General features: G+C 51.0%; 1 protein-coding gene across 3 annotated transcripts in view; it reads left to right on the forward strand.

Annotated features, from left to right (window-relative positions):
• Nucleotides 1–18,505, forward strand: part of EIF4E (eukaryotic translation initiation factor 4E) — a 343,174-nt gene that overhangs the window by 170,601 nt on the left and 154,068 nt on the right. For all 3 annotated transcript variants that reach the window (XM_085641164.1, XM_085641165.1, XM_085641166.1), the window contains exon 4: nucleotides 3,548–3,611. In XM_085641164.1, coding sequence (XP_085497290.1) covers nucleotides 3,548–3,611 — 64 coding nt within the window. The remainder of the gene's footprint in view (nucleotides 1–3,547; nucleotides 3,612–18,505) is intronic.

An 18,505-nucleotide genomic window follows, 5' to 3' on the forward strand; every position in this document is an offset into this window, starting at 1 on the left:
CCACCGTGCGTGCACGGCACTAACTGCGTAAAGTGGGCGCGCGGTGCGCAAAGCGCACCGCGTGCTCACCGTGCGCGCACGGAACGAACTGCGTAAAGTGGGCGCGCACGCCACGAGCGGCGTAAAGTAACTTAGCATTTAAAAAAACGTACAAATTCACTGAAAAAACCATAGGTTTCACACACGTTATAGTTAGGAATTAGCATTTAAAAAACCTTGCAAATTCACTGAAAAAACCATAGGTTTCACACAAGTTATAGTTAGCTGTACATTTCACTAGTAAAAAACCAATGAAATTCCACGTTGTAGTTAGTGCAGGCAACTATAACTCACGCGACCGCAATCCTCTGCTAATGACATATGTGTCTTTTTGAAAAAAAAAATATTTGTAATATATGTATAGCTAAAAATTTATGGAAGAAGACATGGGCAAATAAGTGTCTAAATACAGTATTAGCATCAGCAGAGGATTGCGGTCGCGTGAGTTATAGTTGCCTGCACTAACTATAACGTGGAATTTCATTGGTTTTTTACGAGTGAAATGTACAGCTAACTATAACTTGTGTGAAACCTATGGTTTTTTCAGTGAATATATATATATATATATATATTCACGCTCCGTGGGGTGTCCAAAAAGTGAGCAGCACTCGAGGCACAGACTGCTTTCCCCCAATAAAAGCTTTTAATGGTGAGAGAGTACAATCCAGTAGTTTACAAACAGCTGACCGCCGCCTGACGCGTTTCGAGAATAACTCTTTATCAAAGGCAGCTGCGGTCAAAGGCGGGCATTGCGGGCTGCAGAGTCCTTTTCTGCTCTATCGTGGGTCCTGATTGGACCGCTCTGAATGAGACTCACGTTGCATGCTGGAGTCTGCAGTCCATGATATGTCCACAGATGGATGTCCCCCATATATTCACTGCGACATTTCAAGCTCAGGATGAGCCCCGGAGTGCACTGCTGCATCAATCCAAAGTCTGCGCTCCACAACGAGTCCCGTGTATCAGGGCTCCGTGGCCCCCTACTTCTGGGGTGGTGCTCGCTCGACGGCAGGACGGCCGTCTGTAAATTCTCGCTCCGTGGGGTGACCAAAAAGTGAGCAGCACTCGAGGCACAGACTGCTTTCCCCCAATAAAAGCTTTTAATGGTGAGAGAGTACAATCCAGTAGTTTACAAACAGCTGACCGCCGCCTGACGCGTTTCGAGAATAACTCTTTATCAAAGGCAGCTGCGGTCAAAGGCGGGCATTGCGGGCTGCAGAGTCCTTTTCTGCTCTATCGTGGGTCCTGATTGGACCGCTCTGAATGAGACTCACGTTGCATGCTGGAGTCTGCAGTCCATGATATGTCCACAGATGGATGTCCCCCATATATTCACTGCGACATTTCAAGCTCAGGATGAGCCCCGGAGTGCACTGCTGCATCAATCCAAAGTCTGCGCTCCACAACGAGTCCCGTGTATCAGGGCTCCGTGGCCCCCTACTTCTGGGGTGGTGCTCGCTCGACGGCAGGATGGCCGTCTGTAAATTCACGCTCCGTGGGGTGTCCAAAAAGTGAGCAGCACTCGAGGCACAGACTGCTTTCCCCCAATAAAAGCTTTTAATGGTGAGAGAGTACAATCCAGTAGTTTACAAACAGCTGACCGCCGCCTGACGCGTTTCGAGAATAACTCTTTATCAAAGGCAGCTGCGGTCAAAGGCGGGCATTGCGGGCTGCAGAGTCCTTTTCTGCTCTATCGCGGGTCCTGATTGGACCGCTCTGAATGAGACTCACGTTGCATGCTGGAGTCTGCAGTCCATGATATGTCCACAGATGGATGTCCCCCATATATTCACTGCGACATTTCAAGCTCAGGATGAGCCCCGGAGTGCACTGCTGCATCAATCCAAAGTCTGCGCTCCACAACGAGTCCCGTGTATCAGGGCTCCGTGGCCCCCTACTTCTGGGGTGGTGCTCGCTCGACGGCAGGACTATACTGCCTGTGTTTAGAGGCCGAAGGGAGAGACCCCATTATGTCTCAGCCACCCTTTCTCTGCTGCAGTTATACTTTTGAGCTCAGTGCAGCAGGAAATTAACACATGCATTATAGTGTGAGGTGGTGGCTGGGAACAGAATGGGGTTGTTTTGTTCTGTGCTTTTCAAACCAACGGTGTACAAAGGGGTTCAGAAAAAGGTGCATAGGACAACAACAAAGTGGGCTGTGGCATCATGAGTCTTGATATCTTTATTCTAAAGGTGGTTCACCAATGTCTGCATCCCCGGATCCGAAGGCTTTGAAAGAAAGATCGAAGGTATCTCCGACCGCTTCTCCGGCTTTGAGGTCAATGGCTCTGACGGAATCCAGTGGACCCTCTGCCACATCTGGCTCCAGTGCTCCCGAATCAAGAGCAAGAGTATCCGGCGTTCCTGGATCCGATCCTTCCGCCTTTCTGCATGCTACGGTTAGCGTTTTTCCAGGGCTGTGACTCCATCTGGATCGCCTTCTGACCTGATTGCACTTTTTTTATGCTCTCAGAGGTTTTTTGGCCAATTTTCAACATGCACCTGAAATTGCCTTTTATGCCTATGTCTCAGGGGGCCTGAACTGTGCTGGAGCCGAGACAGTTGACTCTGTTGCCACTACAGGTAGGTCGAAAGTCTTTAACGCTGCACAAACATTCACCAGCGCTGTCTAAATCCAAACCGATGCTGCGTCGTCTGGATCAGACTTTTCCGCTTCTACCGCCTTCTGATCAGCCTCCAGCGCCAGTACCAAATACATTGTCGCGACGCCGAAGATCAGATCACTTAGGGAGGCACAGATTGCTGGAGGAAGAAAGATATTTGGAAGAGCATGAGTGTGTTGAAGGAGAGATTATTGAATTGGATCTGGGTTTAGAGGAAGCCAGTGGTCTGGATACCTGCCCTGAGTGTGAGTTATCTCCTAAAGATTTGGCATCTCTTGAGGTCACTTCCTATCATGTTGTAATAACAAAGGCGACAGATTTGCTGGAGTTTTCTCTCTTCTGCAGAATTGAAATCCATCATATTAACAGAAGTGCTTAATTCCACTGCTTAATCTTCAGAACTGCTGTTACCCTTTAATGAAGCTTTGACAAGAGCCCAACCCTGAGATTTGGCAAAAGCCAACGTCCTCTGCTGCGGTGGCGAGGTCATTTGCCAGAAGGTTTATGCCGTCCTCTTCAGCGTGTGAGTGCTATGGAGAAATGTTTCTGTGGAATGCTGTGCATGAAGTAAATTGAAATCCACAGGCAGATACTGTATCCACCAAATAAAGTGTTACCCAAGGTAAGTAAGTTGTTCATCTTACTAACTGCAATGGTGGTTGGCAATCATGGTTTTCCTATTCATGTCAGAAGACAACCTGTTTGTACTCCACTATTGCTGGAAGGAGTAAGGAAAACTGTTAAGAGAAAATCTACCAGAACAGGTGAGTTTGCTTAATCCTGAACCTGGGTTTAATACTGTGAACTAGTTACTGTTAATTTAAATAGTATTTTTTTTGTTTTCCACCATGTATCTTTTCTAATACATTTCTTTTTCTCTATAGTTTATACAATCATATCCAAGTTTCTAGTAATTTAATGTCTGGCTGCGATTACTCACTCTTCAAGGTATGTATGCTAAAGGCTATTACAACAGAAGCTCTATAAAAGTATGTTCCACTTACTGCACATTGATTGGAATTATTTTATTTCAAATGTGTTTCCATGTATGTTAAGAATATGGAGGCATAGAACTTTTTGTTTTGCAATTGCTGCATTTCACACTGTTTATACAGGACACTTAGTTCTATCTCTTAATGTATATGTCTTTGTGTTTTGAAGTAACCCTGGCTATGGGTTGTCTTTTGTGATTGCCTCTTGCCCCTGTAATCTGCTCACAACTGTTATAACATGCCCACCAGATTTGCTTACTGGTATTCCACTAATTTAGACTGTCAAACTACAGATAGATACATGACGTTTCTAGCATAGTTTAATTTAATGTGGATTCAAAGCTTTTGAAAATATTAAGGAGGATTTTATCTTTTCAACATGTTAGTAGGAAATATCAAAGAACAGACCTAAAAGATGTTCAAGTATTTAATGGGTCTCACTTCCCTTTTAGATGCATTAGTTCTACATTCAGACTAGTATTGCTGTGTGCAGTTAGTTGCTTTTTCTGCACAGTAGGACCTTGATTGATGGTCATAAATACTAGAATGTTTTGGTCTGTAATCCCAGAATACAATCCACATATAAATAATATTTCAGAAAGTGTAACTTCTGCTGCGTTTTTCCTCAGAAAAGCCAGCATAATCATCATAGTCTTAAAACATCACAGAAAATGTAGTCTAACGTTCTGTTTTCCAGTTAAATAGAATGGGAAAATCAGTACTGCAGATAAGGGAATTCGATCATTAATGCACATGTTGAAAGGAAATTCAGACATTTAGGCTGTCCTAGTGACAAACCTGAAGCCTTTGTTTTTTAGGTTTCGCATCTGTTGCAGGGCTGAGCCCTGCTCCGCCTCCGCGAGAGATTTTGTAGGAAGGATTTTCAGAAGAGGGCTTTAAGCCCCGCCCCTCATACCCAATGGCCGGCGTCACCGTTTGTTAAACGGTGGCCTGCCATTGGAAATTAGGGTTTTTAGTTGCTGCCCTTTGACTTGCGATCGGACTCGGTGGCCTGCTTCACGGCTGTCGTGAAGCACTTTCTTATCTTTATGGGGCCATGTGTTTAAACACATGGCCCTATAAAGACAAGAGATCCCCATGCTCCCGCGCGATCCTCTTTCGCTTCCAGGACCGCGCTTGTTATTATTATCTGTGTTAATGTGCTCATGACTGTTTTGTGTCTGTGCACACCCTACACAAGGATTAAACCTATTAGATCTAATGTTTGTTTTTATAAATGTTAAAATGTCATATACGTTTGTTGTTTCTTCTGTTTATTTTCTTTTAGGGTTGCACAGTATTGCATCCCTTTGCTCAGCTCTCTGTTGCCAGATCCGAGCCATTATGAAAAACCTGGAAAAAAACGCATGGGTCCCAACCTGTCCTCGTTTCAGTCCTTAAACATTCCTGAATGATTCTTTCAAAATGGGTGAAAAGGTAACGCGTTGACTTTAGAAGAGCTTGTTAGATAAAGTTATCCATGTTACTGAGGAACATCGTACTGAAGTCCAGTTTTCAATTTCATAAACATATTAAATATGATGTATTAGTCTCAGGGTACTCGCCTCCGAGTCCTTAATAGAATTGAAACTTTCCGTTCCATTATTTAGGAAATTTTTCATTCTATGTCAGGACCGGAGGCGAGGATTAGGCTTGTTTAAAGCTTGCTCACCACCAAATGTGCCATATCCAGCACTGGTTTGAAATAAAACCTTTTAAAGGTGGAGTCCGAAGACCAATCTGCCGCATTGAGAATGTCTTCTAGACGAGCTCCCAGGGTAAACGCCTTAGAGGCCATGCCCCCTCTGGTAGAATGGGCACCAAAAACACGGAGATCAATGCCCGCCTCCTGCATCACCCAACGTACCCAACGGGCCATCGTGGGGGAGGAGACCGCCTTGTGCGGTTTCCTCAGCGCGATAAGGAACTGTCGTTCTCCGGGAGGGCGGAACTCGTCCGACATTTCTTCGTAAGCTTTGAGGCAGGGCACCACGCAAAGCTTAGGAGAGTCCGGAAAGGCAGCATAGGAAATGGAGGTGGTACCGCATTTTGTCTGCCTTCGGATAGTGAAAGTAACCCCAGAAGGGGAGAAAATCCTTCCTGAGACATCCAGCGCCCGGACATCCGAAACCCGTCGACAAGATATGACAAAGAAGCATGGCCAGCTTGGCTGAAAGCCCCTTCCGTGTTAGAAAACGGTTCGGTTGCCAAGACAAGAAAAGGTTCAGGACCTGGTTCACGTCCCACAGCTGGGAATAACGAGGCTCCAGTGGTAATGAAAGACGGATGCCCCGAAGAAGGCGACAAACCCAAGGATGCTCACCCACCGGGGAGCCGTCCACTAAGGAGTGGCCGGCCGAAATGGCAGAGCGAAAGGAATTGATGGTTCTATAAGCCAAACCATCTTCAGCCAAAGAGGCTAAGAAATTTACGATTTAAGTCACATCTGACGCCACGGGATTGAGATTCCGGCGCATACACCAATGCACCCAACGCCTCCAAGTGGATCGGTATCGCTTGACCCTACTATCGGCCCAAGCCTTAGACATGAGCTTCTCAGCCGTTCCCGAATGGCCCGGAATCGCCCATCGTCCCCGGTAATCCGCCTGGCCATCAGGGCAAGGGATCCCTGCGCGATGAGCGGGTGAGGAACCCTGTCGGGATCGAGGACAAGAGTCGGGAAGCGGGTTAGTTGGATTGGAAAATCCCAGGAAAGTTCCAGAAGAACTGGAAACCAAACTTGAGATCTCCAAATCGGAGATATTAGCACAATGTCTGCCCCCTGGCGACGCACCTGCGCTGAAACTCTCGTTAGCATGGCAAAAGCACAACCCGTCTCCTCTTTCCAATCCTGGAGAAAAGCATCCGTGCTCGCCGCCAGAGGATCCGTCCGCCAGCTGAAGAACCGGGGCAGCTGGAAATCCAAGCGTGATGCGAACAGATCCACTGAAAACGGGCCCCAGATGCTCTGGAGGTCCGCAAACACACCCGGATGCAGTTTCCACAGGCTCACGGCCTGAACATGCTGCGAGTGGAAATCCGCCACTTGGTTGTTGCGGCCTGGGAGATATTCCGCCGTGACGGAAACGTGATGGTCGAGGCAATACTGCCAAAAATTCGCCGCCAGGTCGGATAGCGCTCGAGAGCGGGTCCCCCCCAGGTGGTTGATGTAACGCACCGCAGATACGTTGTCCATCTTGAGGAGGACGCAAGAACGGACCGAGTCTTTGGTCCAGCACTTGATCGCAAAGGATCCCGCCAACAGCTCTAGACAGTTAATGTGAAGCCGCTGCTCCTGTGGTGACCACACACCTCCGGTAGCAAACTCGCCACACCGTGCGCCCCATCTGGACCTGCTGGCGTCGGACTCGATATCGGGCGCGGAACCGAAGATCGCTCGCCCATTCCAGGCTTCCATATTGGAAAGCCACCACTGCAGTTCCTCCTTGGCCTCGGCCGAAAGGACGACTTTCTGGGAATACGAGAGGCCCCTGCGAAGGTGGCGGGCCTTGAGGCGTTGTAGGGCCCTGTAGTGCAACGGGCCCGGAAAAATCGCTTGTATGGAGGCTGAGAGAAGACAGACTATGCGAGCCAGTTGGCGGAGGGAGAGGCGCGACTTTGCAAGGGACCTTCTGATCTCGTGACGGATCTTGGTCATCTTGCGAGAAGGCAGGCTGAGGGTGGATGCCACTGAGTCGATCACGAAAACCCAGGAATACCACTTGCTGGGCCGGAACCAGGACGGATTTTGCTGTGTTGATAATGAAGCCTAAACCCTGAAGGAGATCGACCGCCGTTTAAAGATGAGCCGACAAAACCCGAGGACATAGGGCCATAATCAAAATGTCGTATAGGTAGACGATCATGCGCATGCCGTACGCCCTCAAGCGTTCAATCGTGGGCCGAAGAACCTTGGTGAAACACCAAGGGGCGGACGACAGACCGAACGGGAGGCTGGTGAACTCGTACACCGTGTCCCGCCACTTGAACTGCAAAAATCACCTGTGAGGAGGAAAAATCGGAATCGCCAGGTAAGCGTCCTTGAGGTCCAGGCGCGCCATCCAATCGCCGGGCCTGAGGAGATCGCGCAAGAGATGGATGCCCTCCATCTTGAAGTGGCGGTATACCAGCCACGCTTTGAACTCACCCAGATGGATAACTGGACGCTGCGTCCCGTCGGCCTTGTCGACCAAGAAAATATTGCTGAGGAAACCTCTGGAATGAGGCAGCGCCTCGATGATTGCCTGCTTGTCCAATAAGGCGGAGACCTCCAGGTCGACCAGTGCCATATCGGCGGCCGAAAAAGAGAGAGGGCGAGGGGGAACCGACTGGGAAGGTTCCCCGTGGAACTCTATGTGGAACCCTCGGATCGTCTGCAACACCCACGCGTCCCCCGTGACAGAAGTCCAGGCCTGGAAAAAATGCGCCAGACGGCCCCCTACTTTTAGAAGGGAAGAAGGGAGAACACTCACCGGACGAGTTGGAGGCTCCACTGCCCCGACCGCCTCTTTTTTTCCCTTGGCGACCTCTGGTCGGGTAGAAGTTTCCGAATCTGGCTTGATCCTGGTAGTTGCCATTACCGGAGCCTTGCCCTCTGCCCTGATTAGGACGGCCGGACGAGCGGCCCCTGCCTCGTCCGGTCCCCCGGAAAACTTTCCTGATGGAAGACTGGGCTCTATCCAACGAGGTGAATGTATTCACAAATTTACCCTGTTGCTTAATAAAGGGTTCTCCGAAAGTACTCTCTGGGCCACGGAGCCCGCCTCAGAGTCGGATAGGTCACCAAGCTTGGGGTCCACCTTGATGAGTAAGCTTCGGCGTCTCTCAGTAGAGAGTGCGCAGTTGGCTTTCCCTAGGAACACCACTACGCGCTGGGCCCAAGCAGAGAGGGTATCGGGAGAAATCAGTGAGCCTGATAGTTTGGCCATATCGAGAATATTTGTGGCAGGCCCTAGTACATCAAGCAGCTTATCCTGGCAAGCTTGCCAGGACCTGTCAATACCCCGCTTGGGGTCCTTGACAAACTTTTGCAAGAATGTCGCCATGCGGGGGTCTATCTCTGGTGTAGCAGCCACCTTGCCCTCCAGAGAAGGCCGGGGGCATTCCGCCCTAAGACAGCTCCTAGCTGTGGCCTCTAACGGCCGGCAGATCCTGCTGGCGACATACTGGGCAACTTTCTCTGAGGGAGCCCAGTCTGAGGAGCGTGGATGCAGAATATCGTCGGGATCCAACATGTCGGCGCAAAGATTCTGCACCTTGCTAGTCTGTTCTGGACGGGACGGCCGCCAGGGATGGGATGGGCCGGCCTAGTCGTCCGCATCGTCAGCTACATCCCCTGATGGTGCGGGAGTCGCCGGTGTGGGGTTGCTCGCTAACAACGCCTGCTTAAGGCGAGCCAAGGCATCTATATCCACTCCAGCCTCTTTAGGCCGTTTAGAAGGCGGAGGCTGAGTATCAGCAAGAGTACCACCGGAAACGGGGGAGGGCGGAGTAAGGTTCTGCGCCCTGGCTAACGCCAGCTCTATTTTACGGGAAAGGCGATCCTCCAAGGGCCCCATGGCCTGCTCAACCGCCTTGTGGATAGAATCATCCACCGCCTCATAAGTCTTCATCTCATTGCAGGGCCGCTAGGGGATCCTCCTCCCACTGACCGTCCTGCTGATGAGCCTCCTTGTCGTACGACTCCATGTATAGCCAAGGGCTTCAAGCAGGTAAGTGGGGCAGAGGATAACCTCTGTATGAAGGGGGGGCAGGGTGTCAGCCTAAATAAAGTGCGGGCAGTGCTTGCGTTGTGAAGGGAACAAAGCCCTGGGACCCACAGCCCTGGTGCGGTGATAAACTTAGGACACCCTGCCAACACTATATGGGTCCCAATACTGACTCTCCAGAGCGTTATTGAGGCCTAAAAGGTACAGACCACACCCCCAAGGCGATTTGAATCGCCGAGAGCCTTGCTGCCTAATGGCAGATACAGACTTGCTGCCTAATGGCAGATAGAGACTCGCAATGCGAGCGTTCGAGTAAGCACAGGGGGGGGGCGTTCAAATAAACACTGCCTCAGGGCAGAACAACAGACCACACGGGCTTAAACGGCAGGGCAGGCTCCTTGTCGAAACGTCTCAGGCATTGAAAAGCGCACGATGAGTGCGCGGAATGCCAGATGTTTCGTCGATGAGGTGCGCGACAGGCGCCCTCTAGCGGCAGGAGGAGCACCGCGAGCCTGGGCACCACAATTACCGGCCGTTAGGGAGTGAGAACGCTCCGACGGCCGGGCGAGGGAAGATCGAGTAGCGGCTCCCTCGCAAAGCACCTGAAGGAAATAAAATATTAAAAACTGGCAAAAAGCATTATGTAAACTAAAACACAGAAGCTGACAGGAAACTTGTTAGAAAATTTAACGCGTCAAATAAATAAAGCCGATCCAAAAGATAACCATCAGCATACGGGGCACACGAAGCGCGTTCTAAACAATCTGTTAACACATTACAATATGCCTCAACATTCCCCACGACAAAGTTAAGAGGGAAGGGTAAATGAAAGCACTTATCTGGCTGCAGCATTAAAGAAAGAGGAGGAATGGATAAGGACAGAGGACTACATACCCCCAGGAGCCCTGTGATTGGTGCATGGATGTCGGACTGTCTAGCCATGGACACTCTAATGTTTTGTATTGTGTTTTGCAGCGTGAATCTTTCTGGATTCAGTATGCTGTGCATTATTCCGCGATCTTGTGGTTGGGTCCGGATTCGTAGTCTTTTCTTTGTGTTTTTTTCTTTTTTTTTCTTGTAGCCCAGGTGGGCGGCGACGACCCACCATTTGGTGCACCTCCCGTGACGTCGTCGTGCTTCCTGCGGAAGTCCCACCTTTGGGTCGCCATCTTCAGATTCTTCCGCCGTTGGGTCTGGATCGTCATCGGGAAGGTCCAGAATTACAATCGAAGGAAGAAGAAAGAGAAGCGAGTTTCGTCGATAACTACTACGAAGATATCACAGGAAAAGGAATAGATTACATCAGGAGCGCGAAGAAAGGAAGTTTTGCGCCTTTTTCTTCGACGCCCTTGGAGAATGCGCACTCAGAGGCCCTGAGCGCAATGGACAAGACGCCATTCAAGTTCTGCCATAACTGCCACCACAAATTCACGCAGAAGGACCAGCATCCGGTCTGCAACCTCTGCCTACCGGTCGATCATCAGAGTAAGGACTGCAACGCCTGCTCAGCCTTCGCACCGAAGACTCTCCGAGTGAGAGATCGGCAGAGAAGAGCCAACGCCAGCATGGATGGCAAGGGTAAGGCCCCGTCGCTCTACGATCTGGGCCTATCCACGGACGATGAGGACAACGTCGCCGAGGGACCCGAAAGCTTCACGGTCGTAGAGACCGACAAGAAAAATGAAGACTAGGTAAGAGAATCGTCGAGCTCAAAACAGAAAATACCTCAAACCCGAGGGTGACTCGAGAAAATCAGAGTCAAAGTCCACGAAGGGAGCCCCGGCGCCGAAAAGTTCGAAGACCAAGGGGGGAACCATGGACAAGAGGCCAAGCGGATCCTTCGAAAAGGACTCCCTGGTGCCGAAAGACGCCGAAAGGCAAGGATCGTCGAAGTCGACCCATGAGACGGGACACTCGACGCAGAAAGAGCGGTCGACGTCGACGCAAGTTCCGTCAAAGACCCGCGGTCGATGCCGAAAGCATCTCCGAGATGGAGAAAAAGAAGAGGCGGCTCGAGGCCGAAATGGATAACATCCTTCAAAGGAAGAAGGAGTTCGATGCCAAGATGAAGGAATTCAAGATTCCAACGGCTCCACTGACGAACGTCATCGAGGACGAATTCGACACTGAGGGGCTGACAAGAGATCTCGAAGAGGAAGACGAGACATATTATGAAGGCGATGCCGAGGAAGAAGACCAGCAGTCGTTCTACAGCTCGGCGCCATCTACCAGCCACGACATCGAATGGCAGGATCTCGACACCGAAAACCCGGAGGAGCCTGTAGACACGTACCCTTCGAGGCCTTCGCCACCCGACGACATCGGGGTGTACAACATGGTGGTCAGGAGCGCAGCGACAGCCTTCGGCGTCAAACTCGACGAAGAGAGGCCGAAAGCCGACTTCCTCCTCGAGACACTGCTCCCCATCCAGACGAGGAGCCAATTCCTCCCCATGCTGCAAAGTGTGATGAATCAGGGGAGGGAAGCCTTCAAGGAACCAGCGACTTGCCGTTCGATCACGCCCAGGATGGAGAAGAAGTATAAGCACTCTTCTCTGGACCCCCTTACATCAAGGGTAGCATCACCGCTGACTCCATCATAGCTTCCACGGCTAGGAGAAGGGCCAACGTACCAGCAACTTCGGGGCCACCACCTGATAAAGAAAGCAGGAGGATAGACCTCAAAGGAAGAAAGGTCGAGAGGAACGCCGCAATGCACTGGCGCATGGCGAATTCCAATGCACTTCTCAATAGGCACCAGTACCAGCACTGGGACGAGATGGGGGAGCTAGTAAAGCACCTCCCCGAGGAATACCGCCAGAGAGCCTCGCACCTGGTAGACGAAGGTAAAAACATCGCCAACTCTTGTATAAAGACAGCGTTGGACGGGGCAGAGACTTCAGCAAGACTAATGGCCATAGGGGTCACCGAGAGAAGGCACGCATGGCTAAGAATCTCGGGATTCAAACCGGAGGTGCAGAACAACATCCTTAGCACCCCCTTCTGTTAAATGGTAGCGGCAGTCGTAGTCGATAACCTTTCAAGTATTGCCCGGCGGTAATCGCCTCTTATACCATTCGATGCTAAACCAATAAAGAGGCAGGCGCCGGAGACTGGAAGGCAGGAAACAAAGTTTTATTCCGTCAGAGTGGAACACATCAGATCAGACAGCGAGGTATCGTCACGAGGTGCTCTAACTGCATCTCTGAGGCCTGGCCTCTTATACACAGGTTTATGACTTTATTGCAGGTTTATCATACATGGCACATTCTTGAGATCGTTTTGATACATGAAAGAACATCCTCAGAATCCCCACTTCAAGCTCGTTCCCACACATATCTACAGTGGAAGTCCCCACCCCACCCACAGTAGGAGATGGCTATCACACAGCTGGACATTCCGCCAATTCCCGGGGGTGTGTGCGACCGGTCGGGTCTCAGGGGGGTGGGGGGCCTTGATCTACTGTAATCCCTTTGATGTGGGTGTTTCCCTTACAGTAGGGACAATAAACTGCAACCGCAGGGCTAGGTGATGGCCTGGGATCGGTTCGGACAATGGGGCGCAGAGGAAGGGGGTTATCAAAGAGATGATCATGTATGGGATGTCGGTCAGGCGTGGGATGTGGTTCCATGGCAGGGTCGCGCAGAAGGAGAGGGTTTATGGCCCGTGTATGAGAGAGCGGGGATGGCCGGCGCGCGGGGGAATGCTTGCAGCGCCAGGGGGACGCGCTGGCAATCGGCAATGAGCAGGGAGAGACCAGGGTGCCTAAAATGGCTGCCGTGCGCTTTCCTGTGTGTCGCGCTGGGGAGAGACAAGATGGCGCAGATAATGTTCAGTTCGCGAGCTAAATTTCCACAGTCCTCCCTTTAACATATCTCGCCAGCTTGTTTAGTTCGGATCTATCTCCATAATACTACGAACTTCCACCTCATACAAAGCTTTCATTCGCTCCGCTTCAAAGTTCAAAGTCTTAGGGCAGATGCCGTTCATAAAAAGCGAACATAAAGGTGGCAGACACTGAATCCCCAAGCAACATCCACATAGTATCACAATTGGTATTAGGATAAATGAAAACAGCTTCCATCCCCAACTTCTAATAGTGTCCCAAACCCAACTTCCCAGTGACCATTCTTCTTGCTCCTGATGAACCTCTGCGGAAAGTCTGTGGAGGTGTTCAATTGCTTTGTAGACTGAGGGTGAGTTATCCGGTACGTAGGTACAACAGCTGGACCCAATGATGCGGCATGCTCCTCCACGATCAGCCAGAACCACATCTAGAACGAGGCGGTTCTGAAGAGCCACCAGGCGGACGGCCTGAAGCTCGGCGGTGTTGTTGGCGATGTTGCCAGCCGTAATGTTCATCGCCGTTTCGACTGCCTGGGTTAAGTGGCGGATGGCACGGCTGTTTGCCATTGGACCCCAGAGTGGAACAAGACCTTTTACTGCGTCCATGAACTGTGCTCCGGTGGAGTCGGCTTGCGCAATGTCTTTGGCACGTTTCTGTCGGTGATGGTTTGCTGGAGCCACATATGTCGGAGGAAGGACAAAGGCGATGTAGCAGGTGCCTCCCCAACCTTTCGGAAGCCAGGTGTAGGCCTTAGTACCACAGACGAAGTACATATTCGGGGAGGCAACAAAGGAGGGTGGATCAACTGAGTCCAATGTTCGGGTGATGAGGCAGGAGCTGTGGCCCACCAGCTGCGCCCCCGGCCTTCGAGGCACACAAGTCCAGTGATGTTGATGACTGATAGGGCCACTGTTAGGGTGGCGGCCGTTCGTTTCCGGAGGTAAGAGAAGGTGGGTCTGGCTGGGTTGTTGAACACCTGCATTTCAACTCGTTCTTTGGCAGGGATGCCCATGTGAAAGGAAGTGTTTGATCTCAGAGGACAGAAGGGGGCAGAAGTTTTTCCAGTTTTGTTCAGCCAGAACCCATGGTAGAAGTGTGTCACAGTTTTGCCGGAAGTGGCATTGTCCTTGTAGCTTTCCTGTAGGAGGATTAGCCAGGCGAGGCAGGAACCATGGACCGAAAAAGGTGAAGGGATGAAAGGGATAGAGTGTCCGGTGGCATGTGGTAGCAATCCACAGATCCAGCAATTAGTGGCATTGGAGGCAAGATTGTGTTGGTGGAGCAACTGCACAGAAGAGTTATTCCAGAACTCCTTACGCCTTTCTCGGATTTGGGGTGAAAGTGAGATCAGATGGTGTTCTTTCATGGTGGTAGGTGGAACGGTGGTCAGCAATATCTTATGGGCGGGTGCGTTCTCCTCCATGATCCAGAAGGTGACCATGAGGAGAAGGCAAAAGAGAAGGGTAATGAAAAGTGCAATAGTCTTTGAGCTGTGCATTTTGTCAGTCTTTGGGATTTTGTAGTGGATCTTTGGGCGTCCGGTTGCTTCCATCATCTTCATGTCGGATGCTTCCATCACCTTCAAGGGACTCGGTAGCGGGCAGAACCACAGACTTTGTTTAGTTTCTCTCCTGGTGGCCTTTGAGGTGGCTAGGCTACCGTTCTTGAGATTTCAACTCAGTTTGTGGTCTGCTTAGCCGAAGTTCCCTCCTTTCGTCGTAGGTTATACCCTTCTTTGGATGGGACAGTGGGATCGGGATATTTCGTTAATTCAAGTGTCTCTGTATCCGGGCAGTGGCTCAGGGATGGTCGGTCTTTGTCCAGTAGTTCCTCTTGGGCGGTGATGTTGTCCGTGGTCATCAGGGTCGATGATACCTTCTTGCAGTGGTGTGCATGCAGCCAATTGCGCTTCCCCTCCACTCGAAGAGCTGTTCGGGTGGTGATCAGGACTTGCAGAGGGCCCGTCCACCGGGGCTCCAGACTCTTGATGCGCTGGAAGTTACGCACTAAGACAAAGTCACCCGGTTGGATGTTGTGCCCGGGGCCTCTGGAAACGTCGGGAATGGCTTGCAGCACCTGCTGATGGATAACAGACAACGTTTTAGTTAGGTTGTACAAATAGTCAGACATGAGGACGTCCGGGACGTCGTGGATGGATGTTGGTTTCGGTGCAGTCCAAAGGTTCATGGGCCGCCCGAAGACGACCTCGTAGGGGGTTAAGTGGTGTTTGGTTGGGGTGGAACGCATTGATAGCAATGCTAGCGGGAGAGCGTCTGGCCATTTCAGTCCTGTGGTGGCAACTATTTTTGCTATCTTAAGCATCAATGTGGCATTATGTCGCTCAACCAAGCCTGCAGATTGGGGATGGAAGACCGCATGGAACTTCTGTTTTACACCCAGCCCCTTTAAGATGAGTTGGATAACCTCGGCTACAAAGTGGGGGCCGTTGTCGCTCCACAAAATTCGACAAAGGCCGTACCGGGGGAAGAATTCTTTCAGTAGTACTTTTGCGGTAGTCATAGCGGTGTTGTCACGGGTTGGGTAGGCTTCCACCCACTTGCTGAAGGCACACACAACGACAAGTACGTACTTCAAACCTTGGCACCTTTCTAACTGGACGTAGTCCATTTGTAAGACTTCAAAGGGGTGATTGGGAACCCCAAACCCTCCCCGGGGTACAGCAGTTCCTTTCCCAGGGTTGTGTTGGAGGCAGACCAGGCATTGTTGGACCAGACGTTTGGCTGAGTCTGAGATTTTGTCGTTGTGCCAGACTTTGGAGATGAGTTCGATCATGGGAGCAGACCCTATCTGTGCGGGGGAGTGTGCCATGGTCAGCATGGGGATCAAGTATGAGTCAGGTAGCAACCATTTGTTCGAGTCTTTAGTTCGCCAGCAACCGTCATCGTCCTTCAATCCCACCCGTGCCCATTCAGTTAATTCGTGTGGTGAGCTGGCTAATTGGCTGTCCCTAATCGTTTCCCTAGCATCCTTCCATTTCTCAGTTTGTGACCTGGTTACGTACATACGGGTCGTGGACCTATTCTCGGCTGTGGTTCGGGCAGTAATGTCAGCTAGTGCATTTCCCTGTCCTATAATGTCTGTCACTTTCTTGTGTGCCTGGCATTTGATCACAGCCAGCCGTGTGGGGAGGAGGACTGCTTCGGTCAGGGCAGAGACTAGATCTCCATGCAGGATGGGTGTGCCATGGGAAGTCAAGAATCCCCTCTCCTTCCAAAGGAGCCCAAAGTGGTGAACTACCCTGAAGGCGTATTGGCTGTCTGTGTAAATGTTTGTGGTTGTCCCTGCTGCCAGGATGCATGCTTGTGTGAGAGCAATCAGCTCAGCCGCCTGTGCGGATCGCTGTGTGATGCGGGCTGTCTCAACAACTGTTCGGGCTTTGGTGACTGCATAGGCAGCGGAAGTGGTGCCATCGGGGAGCTTGATGCATGAGCCATCCACCCATAGTTCTCCGTCCGGGTCCGGGAAGGCAGTATCTCGAAGGTCAACCCTACTCTTGGTCTGTTCGTCGGTGAGATTCACGCAGTCATGTATGGGGGGGCGCATTGGGGTCAGTGTCAGGGAGAGGTAGTAGAGTGGCTGGATTCAGAGTGGTGCATCGTTTCAATGTGATGTGGGGTGCAAGCAGAGTCTTCATAGCCAGTCAGTCGTGCGCTAGTCAGGTGTTGAGTCTTGGTCTGGTTCAGGAGGGTGTCAACCGCATGGGGTACCAATACAGTGAGGGGGTTCGAGAGCACGATCCCCTCACTTTGCCGGATAGAGACAGCAGCGGCGGCTACTGCTCGAAGGCAGGCGGGCAATGCTCTGGCTACAGGGTCAAGAGTGGCAGAGAAGTAGGCACAAGGGCGTTGTTTAGGGCCTATGGACTGGGTTAGGACAGACAACGCGCATCCCTCCCTTTCGTGGGTGTAGAGGGAGAAAGGTTTAGTGTAGTCTGGGGTTCCTAGGACTGGGGCCGAGCAGAGGGCGTCTCGTAATTCTTTGAAGGAGGATTGGCATTCGGGTGTCCAGGGGAGGGGGAAGGGGACATCTTTAGCCAACAGGGAAAGCAGAGGTTTTACAATAAGACTGAAGTTTGGCAACCATTGTCGACAAAAGGAGGTGAGGCCTACTAGAGACCGCACTTGCTTCTGAGTTTTGGGAACAGGGGTTTCTAGGATGGTCTGAATTCGGTCAGGGGTAAGTTTCCTCCCGTCCTTGGATAGAAGGTGGCCTAGGTATGTCACTTGGGGTTGGCAGAACTGTAACTTCTTCCTGGAGACCTTGTGACCGTTCTCCGCGAGGAAGTGGAGGAGGTGAAGGGTGGCCGTGACAGTAAGTGGGGTGGTGTCGGCCGCCAAAAGAATGTCGTCGACGTACTGTATTAATACCACTCCATCGGGTAATTGGACTGTATCTAGTTGTCTATTGAGGGCTTGGCTATAAATGCTGGGACTCTCAGTGTAGCCTTGGGGTGCCCTACAGAATCTGTACGACCGGGCTTTCAAAGTGAAGCCGAACAGGTAGCGGCTGTCTGGGTGGATGGGGATGGAGAAGAATGCGTTCTTGAGATCAATAACAGTAAAGGTGGTGGCAGTGGACGGAATTAGGGTGAGGATGGTGGTGATGTCTGAGACCACGGGGTACTGAGGTATGACTACTTTGTTAACTTCTCGTAAGTCAACAATGAAGCGGTATGCTTTCTCATCTCCCTCGCCTTGCTTCTTTACAATGGGTAGGATAGGGCTGTTGCAAACATTACTGACTACTTCTTCTACTACTCCTGCATTGACTAGGGACTGGATGATTTCCACCAATGCCTTCTCACCTTCGGGCGATATTCGATACTGTGGAAGCTTTGGTAGCACTGCGTCCGGTCGGGCGGTTATGTGTACTGGGTCGATCACCATGTGCCCTACATCTGAGTCGGTTTTAGCCCATAGGTGTGAGGGTAACGTGTCGAGTAGGGACAGGTTAGCATCAGTTATAGAGAGCATACGTCGTGTGTGACAAGGTCTGAACAGATCTGGGTTATCGTGCAGGATGACTCTAACTCCGTCTGGGGAACATCTGATGGTAGCTCGGAAATGTTTTAGCAAATCGAGTCCCATAATAGCATCGGGGGTGTTGGAGGAGAGCAGAAAGGTCGTGTCAGTGGCGTTATCTTCTAAGTCAAAGGAGATTGGTGCTGATAGGGGGTTAGTGGAGGGCGTTCCATCGAAGCCTATTGAGGTTACGTGTGAGCCAGACAAGGGTGCCCTAGGAATCAGTCGTTTAGATAACGCACTACGTGTCGCCC

The sequence above is a fragment of the Triturus cristatus genome, chromosome 2_2, assembly GCF_964204655.1.
Source record: "Triturus cristatus chromosome 2_2, aTriCri1.1, whole genome shotgun sequence".
Taxonomy (NCBI): Eukaryota; Metazoa; Chordata; class Amphibia; order Caudata; family Salamandridae; genus Triturus; species Triturus cristatus.